This window comes from Muscardinus avellanarius (assembly GCF_963383645.1).
Source record: "Muscardinus avellanarius genome assembly, chromosome: 4".
Lineage (NCBI taxonomy): Eukaryota > Metazoa > Chordata > Mammalia > Rodentia > Gliridae > Muscardinus > Muscardinus avellanarius.
The window spans coordinates 114481204-114507303 of NC_137789.1; the positions used below are offsets into that span (position 1 = coordinate 114481204).

Below are 26100 nucleotides of genomic sequence, written 5' to 3' on the forward strand. Positions count from 1 at the left end.
TATATATCTTTTTTATGGAAGAGATTTTGATATTGCTGTTAGTGAAGTTTGATAAAAAGAATCTTCTTTGTTCCAAATGATTAAGTTTCTGTTTGATATTCTGTATTTCCATTGTCTTTTAGAGTGCAGGATCTAGGAAGGTCAATGAGAACTCCTTTGAGTTTCCTCTCAGATTCTTTCCAGTTAAGTTTAAGGATTGTGATTCTTCCTTGCACTACATAGCCTCAATGCTATTTTTGGTGGAGAAAGGAGAACATTCTCTCCCTGTCAGTAGGTCTAGTGATCTCGGTAGTGTGATCTAAGAGCACCTTGTGGTCTATGTTTATTTTGGTTCCACGGTATGTTTGTTGTGTTCTTGAGGGGTATGCTGGAGCACAAGAACCAGGAGACTCTACTCTGACTGCACAGACCCCACCGGTGCAGGGTCTGTGATGGAGTAGGCTTTATGGTGCAGTGGTTCTCAGTCTTTCTGCAATGTGAGTCCCCTTGCCCCACTCCCCGTAAGTTGGGCTCCTGTTGCTGACACTGGGTCTAAAGTAGAAGCTGTATCATTTGCAGGGAGAAGCTGCAAGTAGTTCCTGGTCACCAGGTGTCCCAGAGTCTGGGGGCCATCTGGTGTTTCCCCCATACTGCCTTTGGAAGTGCTTTCTAGCCTAAGCCAGACCTTTGGCTCTGACTTGGTGGCTGTGGCTAAGTTCAGAAAAGCAAAGGGAGAGTTCCCCAAGTTGATTTTCGTACAGCTCCACCATACACTGACCTCAAGCCTTTTATCTTTCTATCTCAGTCTCTCAAATATTGGGGTTACAGACGTGTGCCACAGCACCTGACTTCAAATTTCTTTTGTTATGTTTTGTCTCTATTTTGAAAAAGAAATATAGATGATCATTGCAAATTAATTTATCTAGTTTGATGCTGTTGATAACTGCATCAATTTCTATCTATATAATCTGCAAATACAGTCATATTTCTGTAGGTGATTCAACTCTAGAACTCTAAATTAACAAACAGAATGCTTTTTAATTGTTTGAGATTATTACCTGATTTTAAATGTTGGCTTTTTACATCTAGAAACTCTATACCACATATTCTCACTACGCATATTAATGGCACAGTGAAGAGCCCTGTTAACTCAAAGTATAAGGTACAGCACAGAGAGCAAACAGCCACAAAACTGCCTCAGAGTCTTGGCATCACAATATCCTCAGGGATAAGATAATCACATACAATGCATTTTAAATGATAGGTGTATAATTTTCCACAACATCTGAATATATTTCAGCTCTAGTAACCTTGCAGTTTTATCATTAAGCTCTCTGCAGGTGTCTATTGCTCCCCTGTCCAATAGTCTACAGCAACCCAGCTATTCTCTATGCTTCCATTGTTTCTTCCTCTTCTGCCATTACAAATTCTCACTAATTTGATTTCTGCTTACTCATAGTATTTTTGTTACTCATAACATTCCCTGCTCACAGAATTTTATTTCTTCTTACTTATAATTCAATAGTCACTATTGCCTCTTTTGTCTTCTGCTTTCTGCACTGTTCCACTATTAATTCTATTCTTACATAAACCATTGTTTATTACCCACAAAAGTATTTGATTGAATTAGCCCATTACCATATATTGCAGATAGTATCAGTGTTGGTTCACATAGACCTCTCATATCTACCCAACTTGTATATCATTTATCATTCTAGTTTGGATGAGAGGTAATCCCTGCTCCAATGATTCACAGCTATTTTGGATCATTTTTGGGGACCAAATGCTGTAATTGATGCATTGGGAATCTCTCAGAAGGGAACTATGAAGATATGTTATCCACAGAAGCTCTCCAAAAAGAGAATTGTAATCAGTAATGACTTTGTATCACCTCCCACTATAAGTTTATTTATTAGGGTCTCTCTCAAGGGCAAACCTTATATTTCACTAATCTATCCTGGTATTTGTAAAGCAGTAACACATGACTAATGTTAAACCTTTGAGATTCTTCAAATATTTAATACTTGTCAATTCCTCTCATATTCTATATATTGTAAAATGTGGAATTTTGAAAAGATTAAAATATTTTTAAGAATAAAAATTACCATATACCATTTACATTGTTCAAATTTTATACAAAATATAAAAACATTTTAGTATTTTAAAAATTTGTCATAGGCATCAAGTATTAAAATAGATTACCAATTTTTAATTAAAATAATCATCAATATTATCACAATATCTCTGTAAATTTACATTTCATAAGAAAGTCACTTGTATTTTCACCAAAAACTAGTTACTATCTACAATGAGTCAAGTTTTGTGGTGCCATAGTGAAGAAAAGATAATAGAAATCATAGTGTTGGTTTTCTCTGGTGCTTAAATTCTAGCAAAAAAAAAAATAGGGTAATAATTGTAACCAATTGCTTAGAAGGTATGCGATGATATGTGAGTATTTGTGAGGAAGGCTGAATTAATAAATTTGGTTGAGAAAATCCTTCCAGAAGGAAGTAACATCCAAACATATCCAAAAAGCATGACTAGAAATGATAATGGAAAAAGGGCATAAGGCCTGGGCAGGATGACAAACGGTTGAGTGTCCTGAGGTGGGAGGCAAACAATTTGGAATGCAACAATCAGAAAAATGGCCAAGTTTCTAGTTCTCACAATGACTGGGTAAATATTATTTTCCTAAATTTGCATTTTTGTTTTAAACTGTTTTCAGGTTAATTATCTCTACTTAATCTGAGGAAACCTTTTAGAACATACATAGTCATTTTCTAGTTAAAAATATGAACAGTTTATGTGATCTGCCTAGAGTGTCAGTTGAATGGGGTGAGGGAGGGTGGATAGTGGAGAGTGCATTGAATCAAATTATTTTTACCACCCTTTCTACTCAGTTCTACAGAAAATTTTATTCTGTCTAAAGTGCAAAATTCCTTTTTCTAATCTAGCTTGTTATCTTGATTGGAGCCTGTATCATATTATCCCCTTTGCCATCTGATGCAGAGATTTCTCACTGGCTACCCTGACAGACGCAATCCATCATCATTGCATCAGAGCTGGCAGAACAATTTGGATCAATCATGTGAACACCCCTGTCATTAACACAAGTGCAAATGCACATTAATATTCCATGTAATAGTCAAACAGATGCAGAAAGACAAGGCATCTCTTCAAAAGGCTTCTGAGGGTCTTTTGCTTTTTATATCATCTTCCTTCTTGTTTTTAATCCATATCCATATTTAACAGTTTTTTTCATATGATTTTTCTCTTCTTTTGCTTTTGCAGTAGTAAGGATTAAATCCAGGGGTGCCTTACCACTGAACTACATTCCCAGACGTTTTAAATTTTTATTTTGAGACATAGTCTCCCTATGATGCATAGGCTGGCTTCAAAATTGCAATCCTCTTGCTTCAGGTTCTTCAGTAGCTGGGATTATAAGCATGCACCATTGTGCCAAATTTGTGTGTTCTAGTTAAGGTTCCAAGGTTTATCTGACTATACACAGGCTTCTATGTGGCTACTAAGTCTTTCTGTGGTAGTTCTAGTTCCATGTACTTATACTTACCATTCTGATGTTTTCTGGGAGTTATTTGAATAGAGGACACAGAGCCACACAGCATCCTCATGGGAGACATCAAGTTGAAGTTGTGGCAGCTTCTCTCTGCTGTAGGTCAACAGCAGGCAGGCACCTCAATGGGGTTTAATTGTGTACACCAGGGAACTAGTGCTATAAGGCTTCCCTTTCATGGTAATGTTGCATGTTTAGCTGTCTAAGGTGTTTCTCCCTCTCTCTGGCTTTTGTTTATTGTGTTTGTTTTGTTGGATTTTGATAGGGGTGTTATTAAGTATCTTAAGTCACTAAAAATAATATAATATAATGATAAAACACTAATAAATAAATAATAATAAAACATTATTTATAATAATAATAAGTAATAATAAAACACTAATATAATGTTTTCAACAATGAGAATCAAAGTCTAGAGATACTAATGGAGTCTATTTTGCATAATTCAGGGATGATGCAGGGAACTATCTACTATCTATCAATAGTCAGAGAAGAGAGCAGGTTTTCAGAGTAGGTGACAAATTACCAGTGCAGTGTTGACAGGCACTCTGGGTGGCCACTTGCCCTCATTCTTGGCTCCTTGGTATGGACCATTAAGTGTGTTCATCCTGGAAGAGGCTGAGAAGCCCACAGTGCCTACTTTCCCCATGTGGTCTAGGAAGGGCTGCCCTCTCATGATTTCTTTTCACTCTGAACTATCACGGTAGATAATGGTACTAAGTGTTCTCCCTGGAGGACAGAGGAATCCAAAACTTTCTCCAGCTTCCCTTAAATTTACTCATTATTGATAAACTTTATATTTATTCTTCAAATTTAAGATTTTGTGTTTTCAAAAATCTTACCTCTGGCAAGGTGTGGTGGCGCACACTTGTAATCCCAGCATTCTGGAGTGAAGACTGGAGAATGGTGGTTCGCATACAGCCTAGGCTACTTAGCAAGACCCTTTGCAACTCAGTGAGACCCTGTTTCAAAAAATAAAAAGAACAAAAAATAGGACTGGGGGTGTAGCTCACACATCCCCAGTCTGGAAAAAAACTTATATTTTTTATTCTCAAAAAGTCCTGCTTTTTCAAAACAATAGTGTTTCAAGCTATTCTTATTTTTAATTATTTATTGTGGTATTAGGGATTTAACCCAGGAAAAATCTACCTCTGAGCTACTCCTCCAGTCCTTTTTTCAAATTTTTTTTTGTTTTAAAATATTGTCTCCCTAGGTTGTTGAGAGTTTATTTGTTGAAGCTGTCCTTGAACTTGCAATTCTCCTGTCTTAGCCTCTTATGTACTGGGATTTAAGCCTTTGTCACCATGCCTCACTAGTCTATTGTTTTTATTTATTAATTATTTTTAATTTTTTATTGGTACATTGTATTCATTCATCTTAGTGAGGTGCGAGATGAAGACATACATATATGCATCACCCAGTTAGTCATTACCCAGTTCCCACACTATTCCTTTCCCCTCCTTCCTTCTCATGCTTGGCATAGTGATTGACATTGATATGTTTGTTAAAGTACATCATGTGTATTAGAGAATATCTCTCTTCCCCCCTTCCTGCCCCTTCAGTTAGGTAACCTTATTTGCTCATCTATAGTATCTTCTTTTTCATCTAGAATTCCTCCTATGACCCATTTCTCCCTAGCTTTCACATATTTGATAGGATATCTGATTTCTTACTCTTTGTGATTGACTAATCTCACTTAGCATAATATCCTCTAGTTCCATTGATTTTTCTGTAAATGATGTAATTGTGTTTTTCTTTATGGCTGAGTAAAATTCCATTGTGTGTATATCCAATAGTTTTGTAATCCATTCATCTGTCGAGGGACATCTTGGCTGGTTCCATAGTTTGGCAATTTTGAATTGTGCAGCTATGAACATAGACACACATGCATTAGTTTGGTAGTTTGGTTTCTACTCTTTTGGGTAGATAATGAAAAGTGGTATAGCTGGATCATATGGTAGGTTCATTCCCATTCTTCTGAGGATCCTCCATACAATTTTCCAAAGTGGTTTTTCTAATCTTTAGTCCCACCAACAATGCATTAGAATTCCCATTTCTCCACATCCTTACCAGCATTTCTTATTGTTTGTGATTTGAACGATCACCATTCTAGTTAGAGTTAGGTTAAATTGCAGGGTAGTTTTGATTTGCATCTCTCTGATTGCTAATGATGATGAGCATTTTTTCATGCATTTATTGGCCACTTGAATTTCTTCCTTCATGAACTGTCTATTTAGTTCACGTGCCCATTTTATTGGATTATTTGTTTTCTTAGTGCTGAGTTTCTTGAGCTCTCTGTATATTCTAGATACTAGTCCTCTATAAAAGGAGTATGTGGCAAAAATCTTTTCCCAATCTGTTGATTTTTGATTGAGGTTCTTGATGGTTTCCTTTGCTGTACAGAAGTTCTTCAGTTTCAACCAATCCCACATATTGACTCGACTTTTAGTTTCCTGTGCCTTTGGGGTCTTGTTGAGAAAGATTTTATCTGTGCCTATGTGTTGCAGTGTTGGACCTATGTCCTCTTCAAGAAGCTGCAAGGTCTCTGGTCTAATTTCCAAGTCTTTGATCCATCTTGAATTGATTCATTCAGGGTGAGAAAGTGGGATTTATTTCCATTTTTCTGCATATGGTTAACCAATTTTGCAAACATTATTTGTTGAACAGGTTACCTTTTTTTCAGTGCATGTTTTTGAATTTCTTGCCAAAAATCAATTGATTGTAAGTGTGTAGATTTGTTTCTGAGTCTTCTATTCTGCTCCACTGGTCTATTTATCTGTTTTTGTTCCAGTACCATGCTGTTTTTATTACTATGTTTTGTAGTATATATTAAACTCAGGTATTGTGATTCCTCCTGCATGGTTTTTATTGCTGAGAACTACTTTGGCTATACTGGAATTTTTGTTGTTCCAAATGAATTTAAAGACTGATTTATATGTCTTTAAGAACCATGGTGGTGCATACTTGTAATCCAGCATTCAGGAGGCTGAGACCAGAGGATTGTGGTTCGCAGATAGCTTCAGCTTCTTATTGAGGCCATCTGAAACTTAGTGAGACCCTGTTTCAAAATAAAGAATAAAAAATAGGGCAGGGGGTATAGCTCGGAGGTCGAATGCCTCTGGATTCCATCTCCAGATCCTCAAAAAAAAAAAAAAAAGAAAAGAAATGATCTTGGTAATTTAATGGGTATTGCATTTAACCTCTAGATCACTTTCAGAAGTATGGCCACTTTGATGATATTTATTCTGCCTATCCACGAACATGGAAGATCTTTTCATCTTCTAAGGTCTTCTTCAATTTATTTTTCAATGTTTTATAATTTTCTTTGTAGAGGTCTTTTATATTCTTGGTTAAAATTATTTTTAAGCATTTTATTTTTTGTGGGAAATCATAAGGGGAAGTATATTTTAAAGAAAGAACTTAATTCAAACTAATAAGCAGTAGAACCAGATGAGGCCCATCTAACTGCAAAGCAACTCTACATTTGTGGAAAATATTAACAGGACTGTGGCAAAATAGAAAAGTTTTGTGCTGAAGTATATTCTGGGCCAATATCAGAGTCAACCAACAAAACCAGAGTGAAATAAAAGATGTTGACCTGCAAGCAGCAGAAACCTAAGAAGAAGAATGTCACCAGTCTTGACTTGTTTACTTGGCTATCAGTTCTTCAGTTTGTACCTACTCAAATTTCTTCAAGCTCCAAGCACAGTTATAAGCAAGAAAAAGCAGACAGATAAATAAAGACCATTTATAGTATTTAGAAAACATTCATTAAAAATATAAAATATCTAACAAAATATTGTCTTTCTTGGTACTAGGGATTGAACCCAGGGTCCTTCTATCTCTTAGCTATACCCTCAGCCATTTTTTTTTTAAATTTTGAACCATGGTGTCTCTAAGTTACTGAAGGTCTCACTAACTATGGAGGCTGTCCTCCATTCTGCAATACTCCTGTCTCAGCCTCTCAAGTACTCCTAGGATTGTAGGTGAGTGATACCACACCTGGCTTATATATTAATTATAAGTGAAATTAATTATTTTTTCAAACTCTTAAGAATAGCTCAGTAATCCTCAAATTTGTCTTCCAAGCCTCCATATCCAAGATCTCTTGATCACACACAGAACTTATTTGCATCTTTGGGATTAATAAAGGCAGTATGAGTAGCACGCTAAGGACAGGCTTTAGAACTGGACATAAGTGCCTGAGTCCTAACCCTGCTGGACCACTGTCTATCAGTTTGACTTTGAACAGTAATGTTAAGCTTTGTGTTTCCTTTCCTATCCATAAGATGGATTTCTGAATCTCTGCCTCAGGGGTTGCTTTAGGGATGAAATGAGAGCATGTATGTGAAGTTCCTGTCAGGTGGTGATCCCTCAATAAAACCTCCTTCCCTGAGGCTAGACTTCATTACCAGCAGCTCAAGGGTATAACTTGTATACTATGCTTGATCTTCTCAGCTTCTGTTGGGAACTTTATTTTTAAAAGAAGAGCATTTTCTCTTTGCTTCACTTCTAAAGCACACTAAATACATTTAAATTATTTAACTTGATCTTCCTGCCTCATCTTCTCTTACAGAGAAATTAATTTGACCTTCCCTACCAGCTTCCTGCCACTTGCCCCTTTCTTCAGTCCTTAGATTGACGTGTTCCTCGCCTTAGTTAATGATTTCAATTGCAGTTAAGTGAAAGTTTAGGGATTGTATAAAAACATTGGGCTGTAACTGATTTAATATTCAGTTTTATTTGTCTTTTTTGATTTTTGGAGCCAGAAGGCCTGAATTCTGACTCTGACTCTGATATTAGTCAGCAATAAAGACTTAGGTGTCTTCACCTGTACAGGCTGCAGAGCCTTCTAAGGGTGCTGAGCTGTGAGATCACTCAGTGTTTAAACTCAGCTCTTATTTTAGTATTCCACTAATGGCTTTATATTGGCTTTCCATATTTTTTCAACAGAAAGAAGCACATTACTGCATGTTACCATCATGATGGTCCATTGCCTCTAGCTGCCTTTTACCTTCTTTCTTTCATGCTTTACCTACCTACAGAAAAGTTGATAAGAATGAGTTCTGTCACTAGCAGTTGGTATGTGTTGGTTCATGCTAATTTTTTTCTTGGGGTGTAATTAAAAGACTCTGTAACATGTGGTACAGTAAAATTAAAATCAAGTTTCATACTAGTAAAAATATATTGGTCATATTTTTGCAAAAACAAAACGTACATATATACCAATAAGTGTATGTATGTGTTAACACTTAAGGAGAAAATGATGTGAGAAGATATATATCACATTACTAAAAATCAAATAACCCTATAAGACAGCATCTGAAATGGAGATGTAGAAGTAGCTTGGTTTAAGTTTTAATATAAACTGCCTAATATTGCTCCATTTATCATAATGAACATGTGTTATTCTTATAATAAAATACCTTTTCAACATTTTCATTGATTAATATTCATCTTAACATATATACACATATACAGAATACTCATATATATACATATATATATATTATAAAAAACTTAGCCTATCATAACTAGAAATAAAGTTAATAATAAGGGAGGGAGTTGAGGTGGAATAATGCTTATTAGTATCACACAAGAAATGTCAGAATATAATGAGGAATTGAATTTTTTTCAACTCTGTCCCAGCAGGAAATGATACTTTCTTTTTAAAGTGACTTGAGAGACTACCTATTGTGCCATTTCATCTATGAGAAACCCAATTATACATACATAAATATGTATATGCATATGTATATGTATATATTATATTATATATACTATATATTGTATATAATATATATATATATATATATTATCATTTGGATGAGGAACCACAGGTAGAGTTAACCTTTACATTAGAGTAAGAACAAAGATAGGCAACAGCCATTGTTGGGTTAATAGAACAGAATAGGGGCAGTATTTTTCAAAGCATATTAGAGCAAAGAAAATCTTTCAAAATAAATCAATAGATAAAGATTGTGTTTAAAGACAATTATTTCAGAAAGTACACAAGCAAAGACTAACAATTCTCTACAGTCATTCATAAAGACACAAGCAAAGCCCTTGCAAGCAAAGACAGCTCAGTTCAATAGCAAAAAAAAAAAAAAAGTCAGAACAGAAGAAAAAAAATCTGGGCTCGATTCCAGACATACAAAGAACCACTAAAAACTAGAACATCTTATCAAAAACCCTAAAGACATATTTACAGTTGTATGACTTTATTGCTACATGGAGAATTTACAGAGTCTGAGTTCTAGTCATTTTATGGCATCAGAGCATCTTTGTAATTATTTCTCTATTACAGTGTGAAAATAATACAGTGTTCCAAACAATCCAGTGGAAAAGCAGAGAACTATTGTACCTCTTTGTGAACATTGTACATTCTCACACACACACACACACACACACACACACACACACACACCATACACACATACACACACACACCATACACACACCCGACTCTCCTTATTTGAAATCTTCTAGTTCTATCTAAACTAGGCAGGTGTGCTGGTCCCATAAGGTTAGGAGTTTTCTCAATGTATAATTGGGTACTTTGCTCTTCTTGCCAGCTATGGTCTTTGTAATCAATTTCAGGACACCTTGACACCAACATACTGCATTTTTAAACATACAATACCCATTTGACAGTTGGTGTCCCCAAATACAATAAACACTTTTCCTTATATTATCAGTCCTCTGAGTAATAATCCATACAATAAAACATTCTTGATTTGTTTTAACAGTTTTTCTTTCATTTCAATCTTTCCTATAACCAGTCCTCTTTGTTAAGCGCTCCTCCTTAACCTGGATTTCAAATATGCTTTTTCTTATCATATTTTCTTCTCTAATACATCCTGTCGACAGGTAATTATATTCCAAGGAACACCAAATTCTTATCATAGGCAAAATTTGTGCTCTAAGTTTCAAAATCATATAACCAATGACCCATATAACATAACTATAAAACAAGTAAATTTGATGCCTAATGATCCTGTAAAAGTAGAATCAAATTTCTACCCCACAGTGATTCTTTCAATTCTTCTTTAGCCCAATAAGTCATATCCATACCCACATGATGGACCAGAACAAGAAATACAAGAGCCAATTTTCTTTTTGCATATTAATTCTCAGAAAATCCTGTCAATTTTATCTCTGAAATAAGTTCCAAATGTGCCCACCTCTTAGTTCAACTCTTTGGTCTAGTACTGTCCAAAACAAATATAACACTAATAATCTATTTTTAATTTTTAAGAAACTGAATTACAAATAAATTTTACAAGGGCTCTTGATAATATTTAGACACAATCAATCAAAATATAGTATTGGTATTAATTTGGCATGTACAAATGTAAAACAGATAATGTGAATGAGATATATTTTATTCTTTTTTCTTACTAAGTCTTCAAAATTTATTTTTCACATCTACATAACACAATTCATAAATCTCAATAGTCACATGTAACTACTGTCCTTGGACAGTGCATTTCTAGTCTAGGTCACCTCAACTATTGCCTGCATAAATATAAAAGACTCATATTGATATTTTCACATATACTATGGCCTATTTTTCAACTCCAACAACATATTTTTTACAGACTACTGAGAACTGAAAACAGAATGCTGTAATTCCCTGTTCCAGTGTTTAACAGTAATGGGACTGTGTAGGTTTTCTGTCCCTGTGACAATAGTGCTAAGACCAAACTAAAAGCAAAATATTATGTACCGTTTCCAGGAAATATCTGCTTCTGGGAGAGAAAACTGAAATAGCTAAATTGACCAATTATCAAGACTAATAAGACCATCAGGATTTACTTCAAATGGGGCATAATTCACCTGTAATCCCAGTTCTTGGAAGGCTGAGACAGGAGGACTGCAAATTCAAGACAATCCTTGGCAGTTTAGAAAGACTGTTAGCAACCCACAGAAAGCAACACTCAATAAAAACAAAAAGAGGCTTTCTAAAATGCAGATAGGGTCACATTATTCATTATATATTTTAATAGCTCCCATGCTTTGGAACAAAATTTAAATTGCTTAATATGTCTGACAAAACCAAAATAACCTATTCTCTGTGTCTATTTTTCTAAAAAAAAATCATTTTATATCAATCCCCTCCTCCATTCACTAAGTTTAAGAAACCTCATTCTTTCTATTTATTAAGTATAATAATAAGTCCCAAATACTGTTATCATTGTATTAACTCTCCTTTGCCTGAAACATTCTTTGCCTGCCTTAAAGTTGTTGCATTGGCTTTCAGAGAAGCAGGTCAATCAGAGAAGCCAAAGTATAAAGCTTCAGACGCAATAACGAAAAAGTCTCTTTTCTTATTATAAGAGGAAATGATTCCCTGTGCATTAATTGTTGAGTTCATATCTTTTTGCTCTTACATCTCCCACTTGCACCTTGATTAGCAATTTCCTCCATCAATTTAACACCCAAATCCTCTGTAATCAGTGACATGTTAACACTTTGGAACAGACTCAATGAATCCCTAAAGCTAGAAAGACAGCTCTTCAATCCCTTCACCTTAGCTGCACTGGTAGTGAACAAGCATGCCTGCCAGCCTAATTTCCTAAATCTCTTCAGAGACAGTGAGGCTGTTAGGAATACTTTAGGCATATGTTTGGCTTCAGCTCTTTGCTACTATGCAAATATTGTTCCAAACACAAGCCTCAATTTTTCTATTATTATTATTATTTTCATAAATATCAACATTATTATTTTCATCACTCTTCTAAATTTCCATTTGAAGAAGTTTCCTATCCTAAGAAAGATTAATCCTTGAAAATTATACTTGATCAATATATTTAGTGAAGCATAAACAGTATGATTAGTATTTGATTAAATCCTTATCTTTCTTTAATAGTAAATATATTGTAAGTGATTTTTTGTTGTCTACCCAATAACTGTTTCTCCTTTACCCTTGTGTGAAAAATCTTAACTTTTAGCTGAGTGTAGTGGCCACATGCCTGTAATCCTAGTACTTGGGAGGCTGAGACAGGATGATTTCAGGTTCGAGGAAAATCTCAGAAAGAGATCCTGTTTCAAAGCAAAAACTCCAAAGAGCTATGGGTGTAGCTTAGAGGTAGGATAACCCTGGGTTTGATTCTTGGTACTGAAGAAAATATTAATTTTTAAATGTGAGGCAGAATTATGAGCTTCTATAAATTTTTGTCAATATGAATTTTTGGTAAACATACGCTCTGAATTTATTACCAGACGACCAATTTTATCAATAAAAGAAGATACAAAAAAATCCCATTGTTTTATTTCTATTATTTTTAGCAAACATACCATTATATACTGGTTATAATGTATTTTATGGCCCTTTTTAATGTTAAAAATAATTTTTCTTATGGTATCTTTCTATATTTTATTATTTTAATTACAATTCTGATTTCCCTTTCAAACACTGTGATATAAGACAGTATAAAACACATTTTAATCATAAAATTTTTAGATAATTTTGTGAATTTTCAGAGCTTATAATAACAAGGGACTGATAATGGAGAATAATATGCATAAAATACACTTCAGCAAACTCCACAAACTCTATCCTGAAGCATCTTTCTTCAACCACACAGAAACTAATAGATACAAGCAAGAAGTCCCATAGGCATTGTTATCCAATTATCATCATCTTTGAAAAGTACTTTTGTCACCTTTACAAGGTAAAATGAAAGACTTTTAAAACAACCACATGGACCCAACTATATAGAAGCTTCAATTGAACAAATAGCATTGATACAGATGTACTGCACATTCATGATCGCATTAGTGGCCACAAAATAAAACACTGAGAAATTCTTTGTACTCTGACAACTAGTTTAACTCAGTGATCGAGTAAATTTTATTTATTTGTGAAATCAAATTAGTTTTCTACTATCCATTGTTTTTATAATGTAAAAATATCATTACTTTTTCTTGTCCTTCACATCTTAGGGGCCAGTAATAACATTTCAGATGTCAAAGTTGGAAAACAACTTAGCCACTTAATTTAATTACAAGATACCTTAACATCTGATTTTAAAAGTTGTCAAAAAAAACTCCTTCTTTCACTGGGCATGTTGGCACATGCTTGTAATCTCAGCACTTGGGAGGCTGAGACAGGAGGATCGCACGAGTTCGAAGCCAGCCTCAGCTACTTAGTGAGGCTCTCAGCAACTTAGTGAGATTCTGTTTCCAAATAAAATATAAAATAGGACTAGGAGTATAGCCCAGAGGTAGAAAAGCCCCTAGGTTCTATTCCCAGTACCACACACACACAATAAAAAAGTTGTTCCACCATGCCTGGCTTTCCAAAATTCTTTCTTTCATATAGACTACATTCTTATGTAGAAAGAAAGACAATAGATAAACTAAAAAGTATAAAGCATATATGTTGTCATGCCAAATGATATGAATAATAAGATAGATTAGCCAAAAGAGGAGATGCTATCTTTACATTTGGCTCTACATGTGATCTGTGTAGGATGTTGGGCAATGTAATGATGGAGAAGATATGAAGAGGTCAACTGCAGGGTCTTGGAAGAAAGCATCATGGTCAGAGAAAACAGTAAGCATAATGACAGAGCAGAAAGGAGGGTGCGATGGCAAACTGGAGAAAGAATCAGCAGGCCAATGCGGTTGAATCAGAGGAGGCAGAAAAGAGATGGAGGGAAAGTGTTCTTCAACCAATTGTCCAGAAAGTGCTTCTTAGTGTTTATGTATTTATAACTGGCTGTCAACAAAGGAAAGTCAGTGAAGCCTAAGGGCTCCTGTGGTGTAAAAACAGTGAGTTGTTTCCTTCCTTTGTGATAAAAGAAAATGTTCTGAAGCAGGGCGCCTAACCACCTCAACTCTCATCCTGTGACTTCTCCTATCAGTGTTGACCTCAAGCACCTCAATTCTTTTTTGCTATCAGACTCGAGAATATCTCTCCCTTTGAAATTCCATAACTTACTTTGTAGGAACTGGAAATAAAAAAAATTCTCAGTCTCCTGCCATTAGCTACTCCAAAGCCTATTTCCTAAAAGTCATCATCACTTCAGAAATTGTTTTTTTTTTTAAGAGTATTTTCTTTGGAAGCCTTATTCATCTCTACAAAACTTTCCTTTAAAATATAGCCATGTAACTAAAATTCTTATTTGAAGAAAGAGATGAGCACATTTTAGGAGTTTTTAGGACAAAATCAAGTTTCTGTCCCCAAATAATAAAAACTTATTTTAATATATAAATTTATAATTTATTAGCATTTATTTATAAGTCATTATGTAACTAATGGAAACAACTTTAAAAATTTCTCAAGAATCCACAACTACTTGGTTCATTCCAAGCTGATGGAATAGAAACATCCAGAGATAATCAGTTTCTCCATTGTATAGAATCAAAACAACGAGAGCAACTACTCTTGAGGTGAGTGATTGTGGGAGGGCAATGAAGTCTGAATATGAACAGAGACTCTAAGAAAACACAGACTTTGGAGAGTGAAACTGAGAGTGAGAAAAATCAGCTTGAGGCCAAACAAAAAGTGTTCTGGCACTGGGCAGGGATGGAGATGAAAGAATGAAAAGGGGAAGAAATCCAGAAAATAGACAATTCAAAATTCTAGCACAACATGTGGCAGAGTTGGCTAAACAGATGGTACACATCAAATCCACATAGCACACTGACAAAGGGCACGTACGTCCTAACTCTCAGCCGGTAATCATGGTGAGGTATCAGGGAGCCATATTAAAAAATGCTTATATTATCTTACTGCTTTAAGATTTAACGCTACCTACATTTTCCTGTCTCTGGGAATCAGCAAAGATGCCATATACTGATCCAGCAGCTGATGACCTTGAAAGCTAGTTTGGCTATAGGGCAAAACATCCAACACAAAATTGCTCTGAGCTCACAATGGTTGATTTCTATTTGGGAAAATGGCTATAGGAGATTAGAGGAGAATGAGGGGTCACAGGTTAACACACGTGGGAGCTAAGTTTCAGAACACCAGAGCCAAACTGGGTAGAATATATGTGGGATACATCAATATCCGTCTTCTCATAAGTGAAAATAATTGCAACCCCATCGTATTTCCACTCCCATGGAATAGATGCCATCAGATAAGGTACTAGGAAAATCCCAGTGTACTACAGGGATTGGCATTGGCTCTGGCCTGGGCATGCATGGAGGTAATAAAATCAGAGTTAAACACTGCCATGAAAAACTTTACGTTCTTCCCTAAAGTGTACTGATGATCAGAGCAGCCACGGGTTTTTATAACTGGCTCAACCCACATGTCACTCATTCATCATAGGTACAGAACATATACTTCTCTCCACACACTCAACCTCCTTGACAGAAAGAAAGAAAACTCTCTCCTTTCCTATTAAGAAAAATTGGTTTTATCTGTCGGCATATATATGTAATATTTATGTAAGTATATATTAATATATGTGTTTATTTTGTATTCCTTTTTTGACTCCTTTTAATATTTAAATCTAAACTTTTTCTCTTCCTCTCTCCTCACACTTTTAATCTTTAATTGGACCTTTTATTTTTCTATTTTCCTCTTTTGAAATATTTATTTGTACATATGTCTTTTTGGTCTTCTTTATTATAATTTTTCCTCTTTTAGTGTCTATTTTTACATTATCTTTAATATTTAGCATCTTTCTATTTTTCTATTATCTTTAGTATTTTAGTGTCTATTTTTCTATTTTTATATTATCTTTAGTATTTTGTATGCTTTTATTATCTTTAGTAATTAGTAACTTTTAGTACAGCATATTATTCTTGTCCCTCTCGTTCTATTGATATTGGTGCTGTGGTGGTAGTAGTTTGAATTAACTATTAGCATATTTTCAAAACTGGTTTATTTTATGGAGTGGTTGTTACTACCATTTTCATTTTTTTTTCTGCACTGGGAATTGAAGCTGATGTCTTGAGTACACTGAGGTACTGTTTTGATACTGACTGTGCAACACCCTTAACCCAGCTATAAATCGTACTTTAGTCTAGCCACACCTACCTGAACCTTGGTAAATACTTCAACTTAAAGACTAGAGGCTTGAAATTGGCATGACCAGGAAGGAATCTTGACTTTTTACAAGAGTAGAAAGAAATTTCACAAGTGATTCGAATACTGCTCAAATGAATGATTTAAGATAGGTAGTTTTCATACCAAATAACACTAACAAATCTGAAATTTAACCATGGAGAGAGTACCCCATATCCATAGCTCTCTACAAAATACTTGCCTGAACTTCTAGAGGATCACACTCTTTTGAGACTAACAAAGAAATCCAAATGGGCAAAAGAAGTACAAATAGCCAATGAATATGTGACAAAATTCTTGGTATCATTTCCCATCAGGAAAATGCAAACAAAAAATAAGTTGAAATTCCACCTTACCGCAATCACAATTGCTATTCTCTGGAATACAAATTCACAAATGTTTACAAGGATGCAGGAAAGTGGAAATTTTATTGTTGGTGGAAATAAAATTAATAAAGTTACTATAGAAAATAGTATAGAGGCACCTCATAAAACTAAAAACAGAATTATATTCCTTAAGGAATCAAAGGCAGCATACCAAAGAGATAGCTGTATGCTCATGTTTATAGCAGCACTTACAGTATCTATGTTATGAAATTAGCTCAGATGCCCAACAATGGATGAATAGATAAAGAAATGTGATGCATATACACACATTTATTCAGAGAATAATATTCAGTGAATATTATTCAGTTATAAAAATAATTAAATCACATAATTTATAGGAAAATGGATGGCACTGAAGACTATCATATCAAGCCAGACTCAGAAAAATAAGTATCTCATGTTTTCGCTCATATGTGGGGATCTAAAAAAGAAAATATCTTTTCTCTGATCTTCTCTAAAGGGGTTTCTATAAGTTTTCTGTACCTGTATGTTTATCTCTTGTTCTATGTTTGGCAATTTTCTGATACTACTTCTTTGAGAAGATTGTTGATCCCTTTGGTTTTACCTTCTATTCCCTCTTCTATGCCAATATTCTTAGGTTAGCTCTTTTAAAATGGGCCCATATTTCTTCAATGTCCAATTCATACTGTCAAATTGTTTTTCTAAGTTATATACTATGTGCCTGTTTTTAGAGTGATCATCTTCTAAAATTGATATTCTATTCTCCATGTGGTCTGACTTTTTTTTATAATTTGAATCGATGCCTTCACTTCAATAATTGCATCCTTTATTTCTTTCAGACTTTCTCTAAATTCTTTTCAGAAGTCCTCTATTATTTCTACAGTTACATTCCTGATTTGATCTCCTAGAGATTTCTGCAATTCTGTATTGTCAGGTTCTGTTGTTGTGGAGTTGTGGGAAAATAAATGACATGAAAATAGTAGGGTAAGTATCAGGAAAGAGGCAGGATACCAGTGGACAGAAGTAGGGTTTAGAGGGATAAGAGAGAATAATAGGAAAAGTGGATATAAATAAAGCATTTTTTGAGCATTTGTGGAATTTTCACAATGAAATGCATTATTTTATAAAATTGAGATGCACAAATAATTATAATAAAAAGAATAAAAGATTCTAAAGCAAAAGATTGTCCTCCTTCTATTCTTCTTTCCACAATGGCTGCCATTTCCCTTGAACAAGAGATGTTTTAAAAAAGAGATGCTTGATTTCTTAGATTCAGTGGCATTGAGTTGAGTCTGTGAACTGTGCTTGTGTAGTGAAGGGTTACTCTGCATCAAAGCCCTTCTGGACCCTGGGCTCTCCTGCCAGTCCAGTGGCTCTGACCTTTGGAGAGAGGGCAGTTCTCAGAAAGACTTGGAGCTGAACATCTTTCTCCCAGCATGAACAAATGAGATCAATCAGTAGCATTGGTTTTGTAGCTTAACCAACATGCTCCTCAATGAATATTCTTTTTTACTCTGATTTCCTCTGTTCCCTTATACACAGATCTCTTCAAATGGTATACTCATGAGGAAAGCTGTGCCGAGAGGGTGAGACTTTAACTCTTGCTAACCAGAACCAGCAGGCAGTCCCAAGTTTCCTTACCTTATATTGTTATATTCAAAGATAAAAGAAAAGCCCCACTTCAGAATGTATCTCACTAAGGTCTGACTTGAATTTGCATATAAAGCTAAGGTTACTTTGCTACATGCCTTTGATTAAGTTCCCTTTGGAAGCCTGTTGGTACCTGGCTCCTTTACAAACCACTTTTGTTACTATAAAGAAGGCATAACAGTTTCAAAAAGAACAGAGTATTTTAACTGGGATTCTCTGGCAGAAATCCTGTGAAAATGAAGAGTGACTAATATGAATTTAGGAAATCTGTTTAACACCGAGAAATGAAAAGGTGTTAAGTCTTTGTATGCTAAATAAATTTGAAATGGTCCCTGAATAGATTCTCCACAGTCAACAAAGGATCTGCAATGCATGAAGAAGCTAACATTTGACAGCAGTTAGGCCCACAGAGAAAAGGTGTTCCCTGGGGTTGGAAAAACTGGCTTGGCAGGGAACTGTGATCCTTAGCGCCAAGCAATATGGAATGGCGCCCGATGGGTGGAGATGCTATGGCATGGTCAGCCCCCAAAACTCCAGTCAGCATAAAAAGCCATTATCCAAATTAGACATGTTTGAGAATAAAAGGGAATACAATCCAAGATCATCTTATTAAAACATAAGTATCCTAATACATACATATTTATACGTGTGTGTATATATATGTGTGTGTGTGTAGGTATATACTCACACTGATTTATTGTATTTTAAATTCCCTTAGCAAATACTTATTTTATAAAAACTCATTTGTAATTTCAATAGTCTTGGAACAAAATTATTACCACTAAAATGAACAAAAAAAAAGAAATTAGCCAATATGGTATAATCTCAGTACTTTGAAGGCAGAGATAGGAGGGTTGCAGATTTGAGGCAAGATTCAGCAACATAGCAAGACCCTCAGCAAATTAGTGACCCTGTTTAAAAATAAAAAGTAAGGTCAGGCTATGGGGTGTAGCCAGAAGTAGAATACCCCCAGGTTCAATCCCCAGAACTTCCAAAAATAAAATAAAATAAAATGAGAGAATAAATTCTATTTTTAGTAGTCATGTAAATGGTTTCTGTGAAATTATTTCTATAAATTAGGTCATGTAAATTTGTTTTCTAAATTTACTTTACATTCTGTTTTCTTAAAAAGTAACTTGCATCAAATCAGATAGCCAAACTACATTCTTGCTCTATGATGTATAAAATTAGAAAATTAACAAAGAAAATCCAGCCTGAATAATGGTATAATGGTCCTGAACATGATCACATTTGACTTTCCTTTCCTTTTTCTCATCTTTTTGATAAAGCATATAAAAATTCACAAACAATGCCAGGCGTGGTGGTGCAAGCTTGTAATCCCCGCGTTTGGGAGGCAGAGACAGGAGGATCGCGCAGGTTCGAAGCCAGCCACGCTGGCTTAAAAGACCCTGTTTCCAAATATAAAAAAAGTATAAAATTGGTCTGGGAGTGTAGCCCGGAAGCTCGGAGGTAGAAGGGGTTCCAGGAAACCCAGTACCACCAAAAAGAAAAAGAAAATTCAAAAAAAAATTTTTTAAAAATTGGCATTCTTAATACTTGCTATTGGCCACCCATGGTACTCTCATATTCAGTAATGTTGCCCTATTAAAATTTGCTATACTTATGGTTAAAGGCCTTTTTCCAAAATAAATGAGCATTGAGAGTTCAGTATTCTTTCATGTTTCAATAGTTATTCAGAAATGTTATGCAGAATTGTAATACTAGCTTGAACTAATATTCTTCAAAACACAATTTGCATAAAATATTTTATAATTTAGATTTATGCTATTAATCAACATTGGTATCTTCTTACATAAGAAATATTTTGGAAAATATACCTACTCTTTGTGTAGCACTTTTCCCTTCAATTGGTCTTTGATCTTGGTCTTCATGTTGTTCCACAAATATGTATATATTGTCTACATAAATATTCTTCAAGATATACAAAATAACAGCTACATGCAAGAGCCTAGTAAGTCACAGTATTGATACTCTCTTTTTATAGTAATATATATAGTTAGTTAGTTAGTTATTTTTGCGGGTCTGGGAATGGAACCCAGGAATATTCAACCTCTGAGATACAACCCTTGCCCTATTTTTTATTCTTTATTTTGAAACCGGGTCTCACTGAGTTGTAGAGGGTCTCACTAAGTAGCTGAGGCTGTCTGTGAACCGTGATCCTGCAGTGTCATCCTCCTGAATGCTGAGATTACAAGCGTGTGCCACCACACCCAGCTTATAGTAGACTATTTATTAAGCTTTCCATTTCTGTTAGTTCATTTTGTCAGGTTAATAATTGTTAAAACTTCTTTAGTAAAAAAATTATCTTACAAAGAGAGAAACTGAGGTTTTTATTTTTTCCTTAGTCTTAAACTTTACATTACATGATCTTGTAATGTAAAAATTTTTACATAGATATTAAACACCAAGAGATCATAGTATTTACTTCCTAAGCTCAGAACCATAAGACTCTAAAACCTCACTTGTCCACACGGTGAATCCTGTACAGATGGCAATATCAAATGTCAGAGTACTGATCTTAGAATTTTAAAAAACGATTTAGATTAAAAAAAATGATATATCAAAATAAACATTAAAGGCAGACAAAATTCTATTTTATAAGACTATTTACAATATATTAGGTTTTAATCTTAGTTTGGTATTTTATGTCTTGAGGACACTCATGAAAACTCAGACACGATAGGATTCTGTAGCATTCACCAACATCCACTAGAGCATTTATGTCTTGTAACATAAATTATTATAAACTACTACTCTAATGTTGACACATTGAGATGTCTTGAATAAACCATAAATGCTCTGAACGTCTTTTTTTTTTTTTTTTTTTTTTGGTGGTACTGGGGTTCCTGGAATATCTCCGGGCTGTACTCCCAGACCTATTTTTACATTTTTATTTGGAAACAGGGTCTCCTAAGCCAGCACACATGACTGGCTTCGAACCTGCGAGATCCTCCTGTCTCTGCCTCCCAAGCACGGGAATTACAAGCGTGCGCCACCACGCCCAGCCCAATGCTCTGAACTTCTAAAACCAAAGTATCAGTCAGCATTAAATTTGACCTTTTAAAGAGAAGAGTATATCACATCTCGTCTATTAGTCGATTATCTAACACAATAAAGAGATACTCTTTAAGAAAGAAGTGGTTATATTTTTATTTACTTCTAAGTGGATTTATATTTTCACCTCATAATCTGAATAGCAATTAAATCCAGATGTTTTCAGATCATCTTCTAAGAAATCTATGTAGAGGTCTCCCTATATATTGTTTAGGAAATTGAAGGTATGGAACAGAGAAGATGGGCCACTATTCTTTCTTTCATGGGTTTGAGTATAAGAACTATGTTCTTACTTTTTTTATCAGTTTTATCATGTTGTCTATATAACATATTTAAAGAGATAATACAACTATATCAAAATTCAAATAAAAAAAACCTTTCAAATTATGTTCTTATACATATTCTTGGCTGGATGTAAGTTCTTAACACTAATGTGCTTAACCAGAGGTATCTATTCAGGATTACAGTCAGCAATAGAACTAATTCTGTATAATTTAACATTTTATTAGTAACCTAGATTAAAAAACTAATATTCTTCACCTCATATTTTAAATTTATATTAATTTGGTATGGTAATCAGCCAAACTGGATAGCAACTAGATATATTATATGAATAGCCACTTAGAAACACAACAGTTTAGCATAGAATTAGAATTCAAAATCAAGAACAACCATATCAAATCAAAAATGAAAAAATTAATACGTAGGTAATGGCAGGATAAAAAATGGAAATAAAAGGAGGTCATCCTCAGTTCAAAAATCCTGTTGTTTAAAATGGACAAAAGAGCTGGCCTGTGCCACACGCTTGTAATCTCTGTGCTTGAGAAGCTAAGACAGGAGGATTGCAGGTTCATGGCCAGCCTCAGCTACTTCCTTCTCAATTTAGGAAAGAATAATGACAGTAGTTAAAATAACAGTAGAAATAATATATATGAACAGGTCTTCTACTTTATTTGACATTGGACAGGACCTAATTAGGAAATGTTTTTGATAGTCTACTTGAAAAGTTTGTTGGAAATTAAATAAGGACTAGTGAAGAATATAAAACACTGGATCATTTTTATGGGCAAAAAAGTTAATAAAAATGAAAGTATTTATCTTGAAAAAATTTGACTAGGGGAAAAAATTACTGCCCTCAAAGGCTATACTAATTACAATAAATTGCTCTCTTGCCTTACAGAGGACTGTTATGTGTGAGAAATATGTAGAAATAATGGTAGGATAATTTGATTTGTAATACACAAGTCATCTTGATAACAAAAAAAAACAATTAAATATTGGAAAGTCTAACTAGAAAGAGGTTATAAGATTCTTTTCATTCCTAGACAGCTTTAGCAAGAAAACATGCATTCTCTACCCTGGCTTCTATAAGCTATTTTACTAGTTTATCTTCAAAAATATCTACATAGAGGTAGTGAAAATGTAGAAGTTTTACCCTGATAGGATTATTTCCTAAAGTCCATGCATCTTCTTTAAACTGGTAGTGTTGGTTTTCTGGGCCCACTTACACTCCTAGTTTTGGGTCACTACTAGTCCAGTAGACCCCATGTGTAAACCATAAAAGCCTTTGCAAGAACAAAGAAATATTGGTAAAGTGTCCTTGTTCTTTAACTGTATTGGTATGCTGCCGCAGGTTCCCATTACATGAACAAATATTTGGAGGTTGCTTATCAGTATGATGTTCCTTAACTTATGACGGGTAGCATTAAACCCATCATAGTTGAAAATAGCATCCAAACACCCAATCTATTGAACTTTTTACATCACCAACACTGTACACAGTACACTATGTAGCTACAGCTCACTGTCACTCCCCAGTGTTGCAAGAAAGTACAAAATCACATATTGCTAGTCAAGAAAAGAATAAAAGTATGATTTCTGCTTTTATAACATTGTGAGGCCAAATACTAGGGAGCCTTTCTATATATCCTGGGTTTCTCTCTGATATTTATCATTTCATTGCTTCTAGGCTTGCACAAAGTCCTGTAGTACTAAATCCTATATATTGAAACCTAGCCCTCTTCTTATCATCTCTTTCATCTGATCTGCTGGTTTCTCCATTGTGTGATGGCCCTTTTCTTTATGATGTACAAATGGCCCCTATCTTTATGGACTGCTCCTTGCAGTGTAACTAGGACATACAGGCCTATCAGCTACTACCAATGTACTGTGATATCTTCTTGGCATTTCTTTCTGTATTTTTGTTGTTGTTGTTGTTTGGTGGTACTGGGGTTCCTGGAAGCCCTTCTACCTCCGAGCTACACTCCCAGACCTATTTTATATATATATATATTTTATTTGGAAACAGGGTCTCTTAAACCAGCGCAGCTGGTTTCGAACCAGCGCAATCCTCCTGTCTCCGCCTCCCAAGCGTGGGGATTACAAGCGTGCACCACCATGCCCAGTTCTCTTTCTGTTTTATAGTCTCACTAATGGTTATTTCCAGAAGTTCTCAAATAGAACTCTATCTATCCCTACAAATCACACTCATCACTCTTACTCAATTTTCCCACTGCCAGCACCTGCCACCCTGCCTGAGAGTTGCTATATCTTTGGCAAGAAGAGCTTGATTGGCTCTGAGTATAAAGTCCAGGCACAGAATAGTAGTTAACTAAGAATGAATAGGTGGTTAAATCTCCATATTTTGTTTACTTCCAGTATAGTAATTCTGAAGAATATTCTATAATACCTCCCAGAGTTTACTAGCAGGACCAAACCCCAATTGGCCACAGTTACTCATGATTACAGCGTACTAGTTTCCTTCCTGTCCTGGCCTTTCACTTGCTCCTAAATAGGCTACTAAAAATGAAAATCATTTCCTGGGATCTGCTTGCTGGTAAACCCAACTATATCTTACATATGTATTTTCTGAAGAATTTTTTGTTAGTAACATTTAAAATATATAAATTAATGTATATTTTAAGGCATACTGTACATCAATATTTAAGGCAAATATTATCCTTTGGTATATGTATATACAGCTTATCCATTAATGGTACATTTGCACCCCTAGGAATGTGACATGCATTTTCTTAGTATACAACTTCTAGATGGAACAGTTCAAGAGCTTTATTTCTGGAAGCTCTTGGTAAAATTTCTTACAGAATACTGTTCTTTTCTGATCTGAGATGAGAGAATTTGACCACATAAACCCCTTGTTTTAACATATTTTCTTATTAGTTACAATTGAGTGGTAAAAAAGATCCTTTCCATTTGTTAAAGAAAACTACTTGATATATCTGTGTTTAGCTCCTGATCATGCTCTGAGACCCCCTGCACACAAGGAATCTTATCATTTTGCACATGTTGTAGTTAATGTGCTCATTTACATAAGTTATAATCAAATGCATAAGGAGAAGTATAGTTAGTGATAGAAGATGTGACTTTGGGGATACATACAAATTTTTGAAGTTCTAATGGATTTCAGCACTGATATAAAAGTATAGAAATAAAACATTGCCTACAATCATTCCAGGCCTTCCAGATGGTGAAAAACGTCAAAATAACTCAAGGAAAACTTACCCGAATCATCATGACCGCACATCTGATATCATGGATTGTATCATAGATCTTCTTTGAGATGTCCACAAATTGATTATCATCCACCACATTCAATGAATTTTTGTTTAAGGCTTCCAAGGCGACATTCACTTGTGCCACAAACTCAGGAATTACTGTTCAAAGAAACAAGAAAGAGAATGATTGTTTTCTTTGTATTTTTGGCTTTCTGTAATTTCCAGCAAATATATAATGTGATCAGTTGACTTTTGATCATATTTTAAATGTAGAGGTACACAATAAACACTTTATGGAAGAACTATCTTGGATCTACAAAAAGCAAATAGACTCAAAGACAATACAAAACATATTTATGTAAATATTAAAAGTTATCTTTCAGCTTGGGCATGGTGGCCCATGCTTATAAATCTAGTATGTGGGAGGCAGGGACAGGAGGATCACAAGTTCGTGGCCAGCATCAGCTACTTAGTGAGGCCCTCTGCAACTTAGTGAGAACTTGTTTCAAAATAAAGAATAAATATTGGGATGAGGGTATACCTTGAAGGTAGAATGTCTCTGGGTTCAATCCCTAGCACTGCAAAAAAATGTATCTTTCTCTTTTATGTAATTTTTGTTTTTGCTTAGAGAGCATATAGTCACTTCTTATCCAATATAAACACAGAGATATTAAAAAAAGAATTGGTGGTGAAAGTAATTAGAATTGCATACAAAGATATTCCAGCTGGGAATGGTGGTGTGTGCTTATAACCCCTGTACTTGGGAGGCTGAGGCAGAAAGGTTCAAAGTTAGTCTCATCAACTTAGCAAGACCCTCACAAATTGTATCTTGGAAGTAGAATGCCCCTGGGTTCAATATCTAGTAGCCACCCTAAATAAGATATACAAAGAAAAAATATTCCTAATATTCAAGACATTATACAGAAATAAAAT

The 26100-nt window shown here is 34.7% G+C and overlaps 1 protein-coding gene across 2 annotated transcripts in view; it reads right to left on the reverse strand.

Annotated features, from left to right (window-relative positions):
* Positions 1 to 26100, reverse strand: part of CTNNA3 (catenin alpha 3) — a gene marked incomplete at both ends in the record, with an annotated part of 1656346 nt that overhangs the window by 302728 nt on the left and 1327518 nt on the right. For both annotated transcript variants that reach the window (XM_080694112.1, XM_080694111.1), the window contains one exon: positions 25175 to 25326. In XM_080694112.1, the coding sequence (XP_080550238.1) occupies positions 25175 to 25326 (152 nt within the window). The remainder of the gene's footprint in view (positions 1 to 25174; positions 25327 to 26100) is intronic.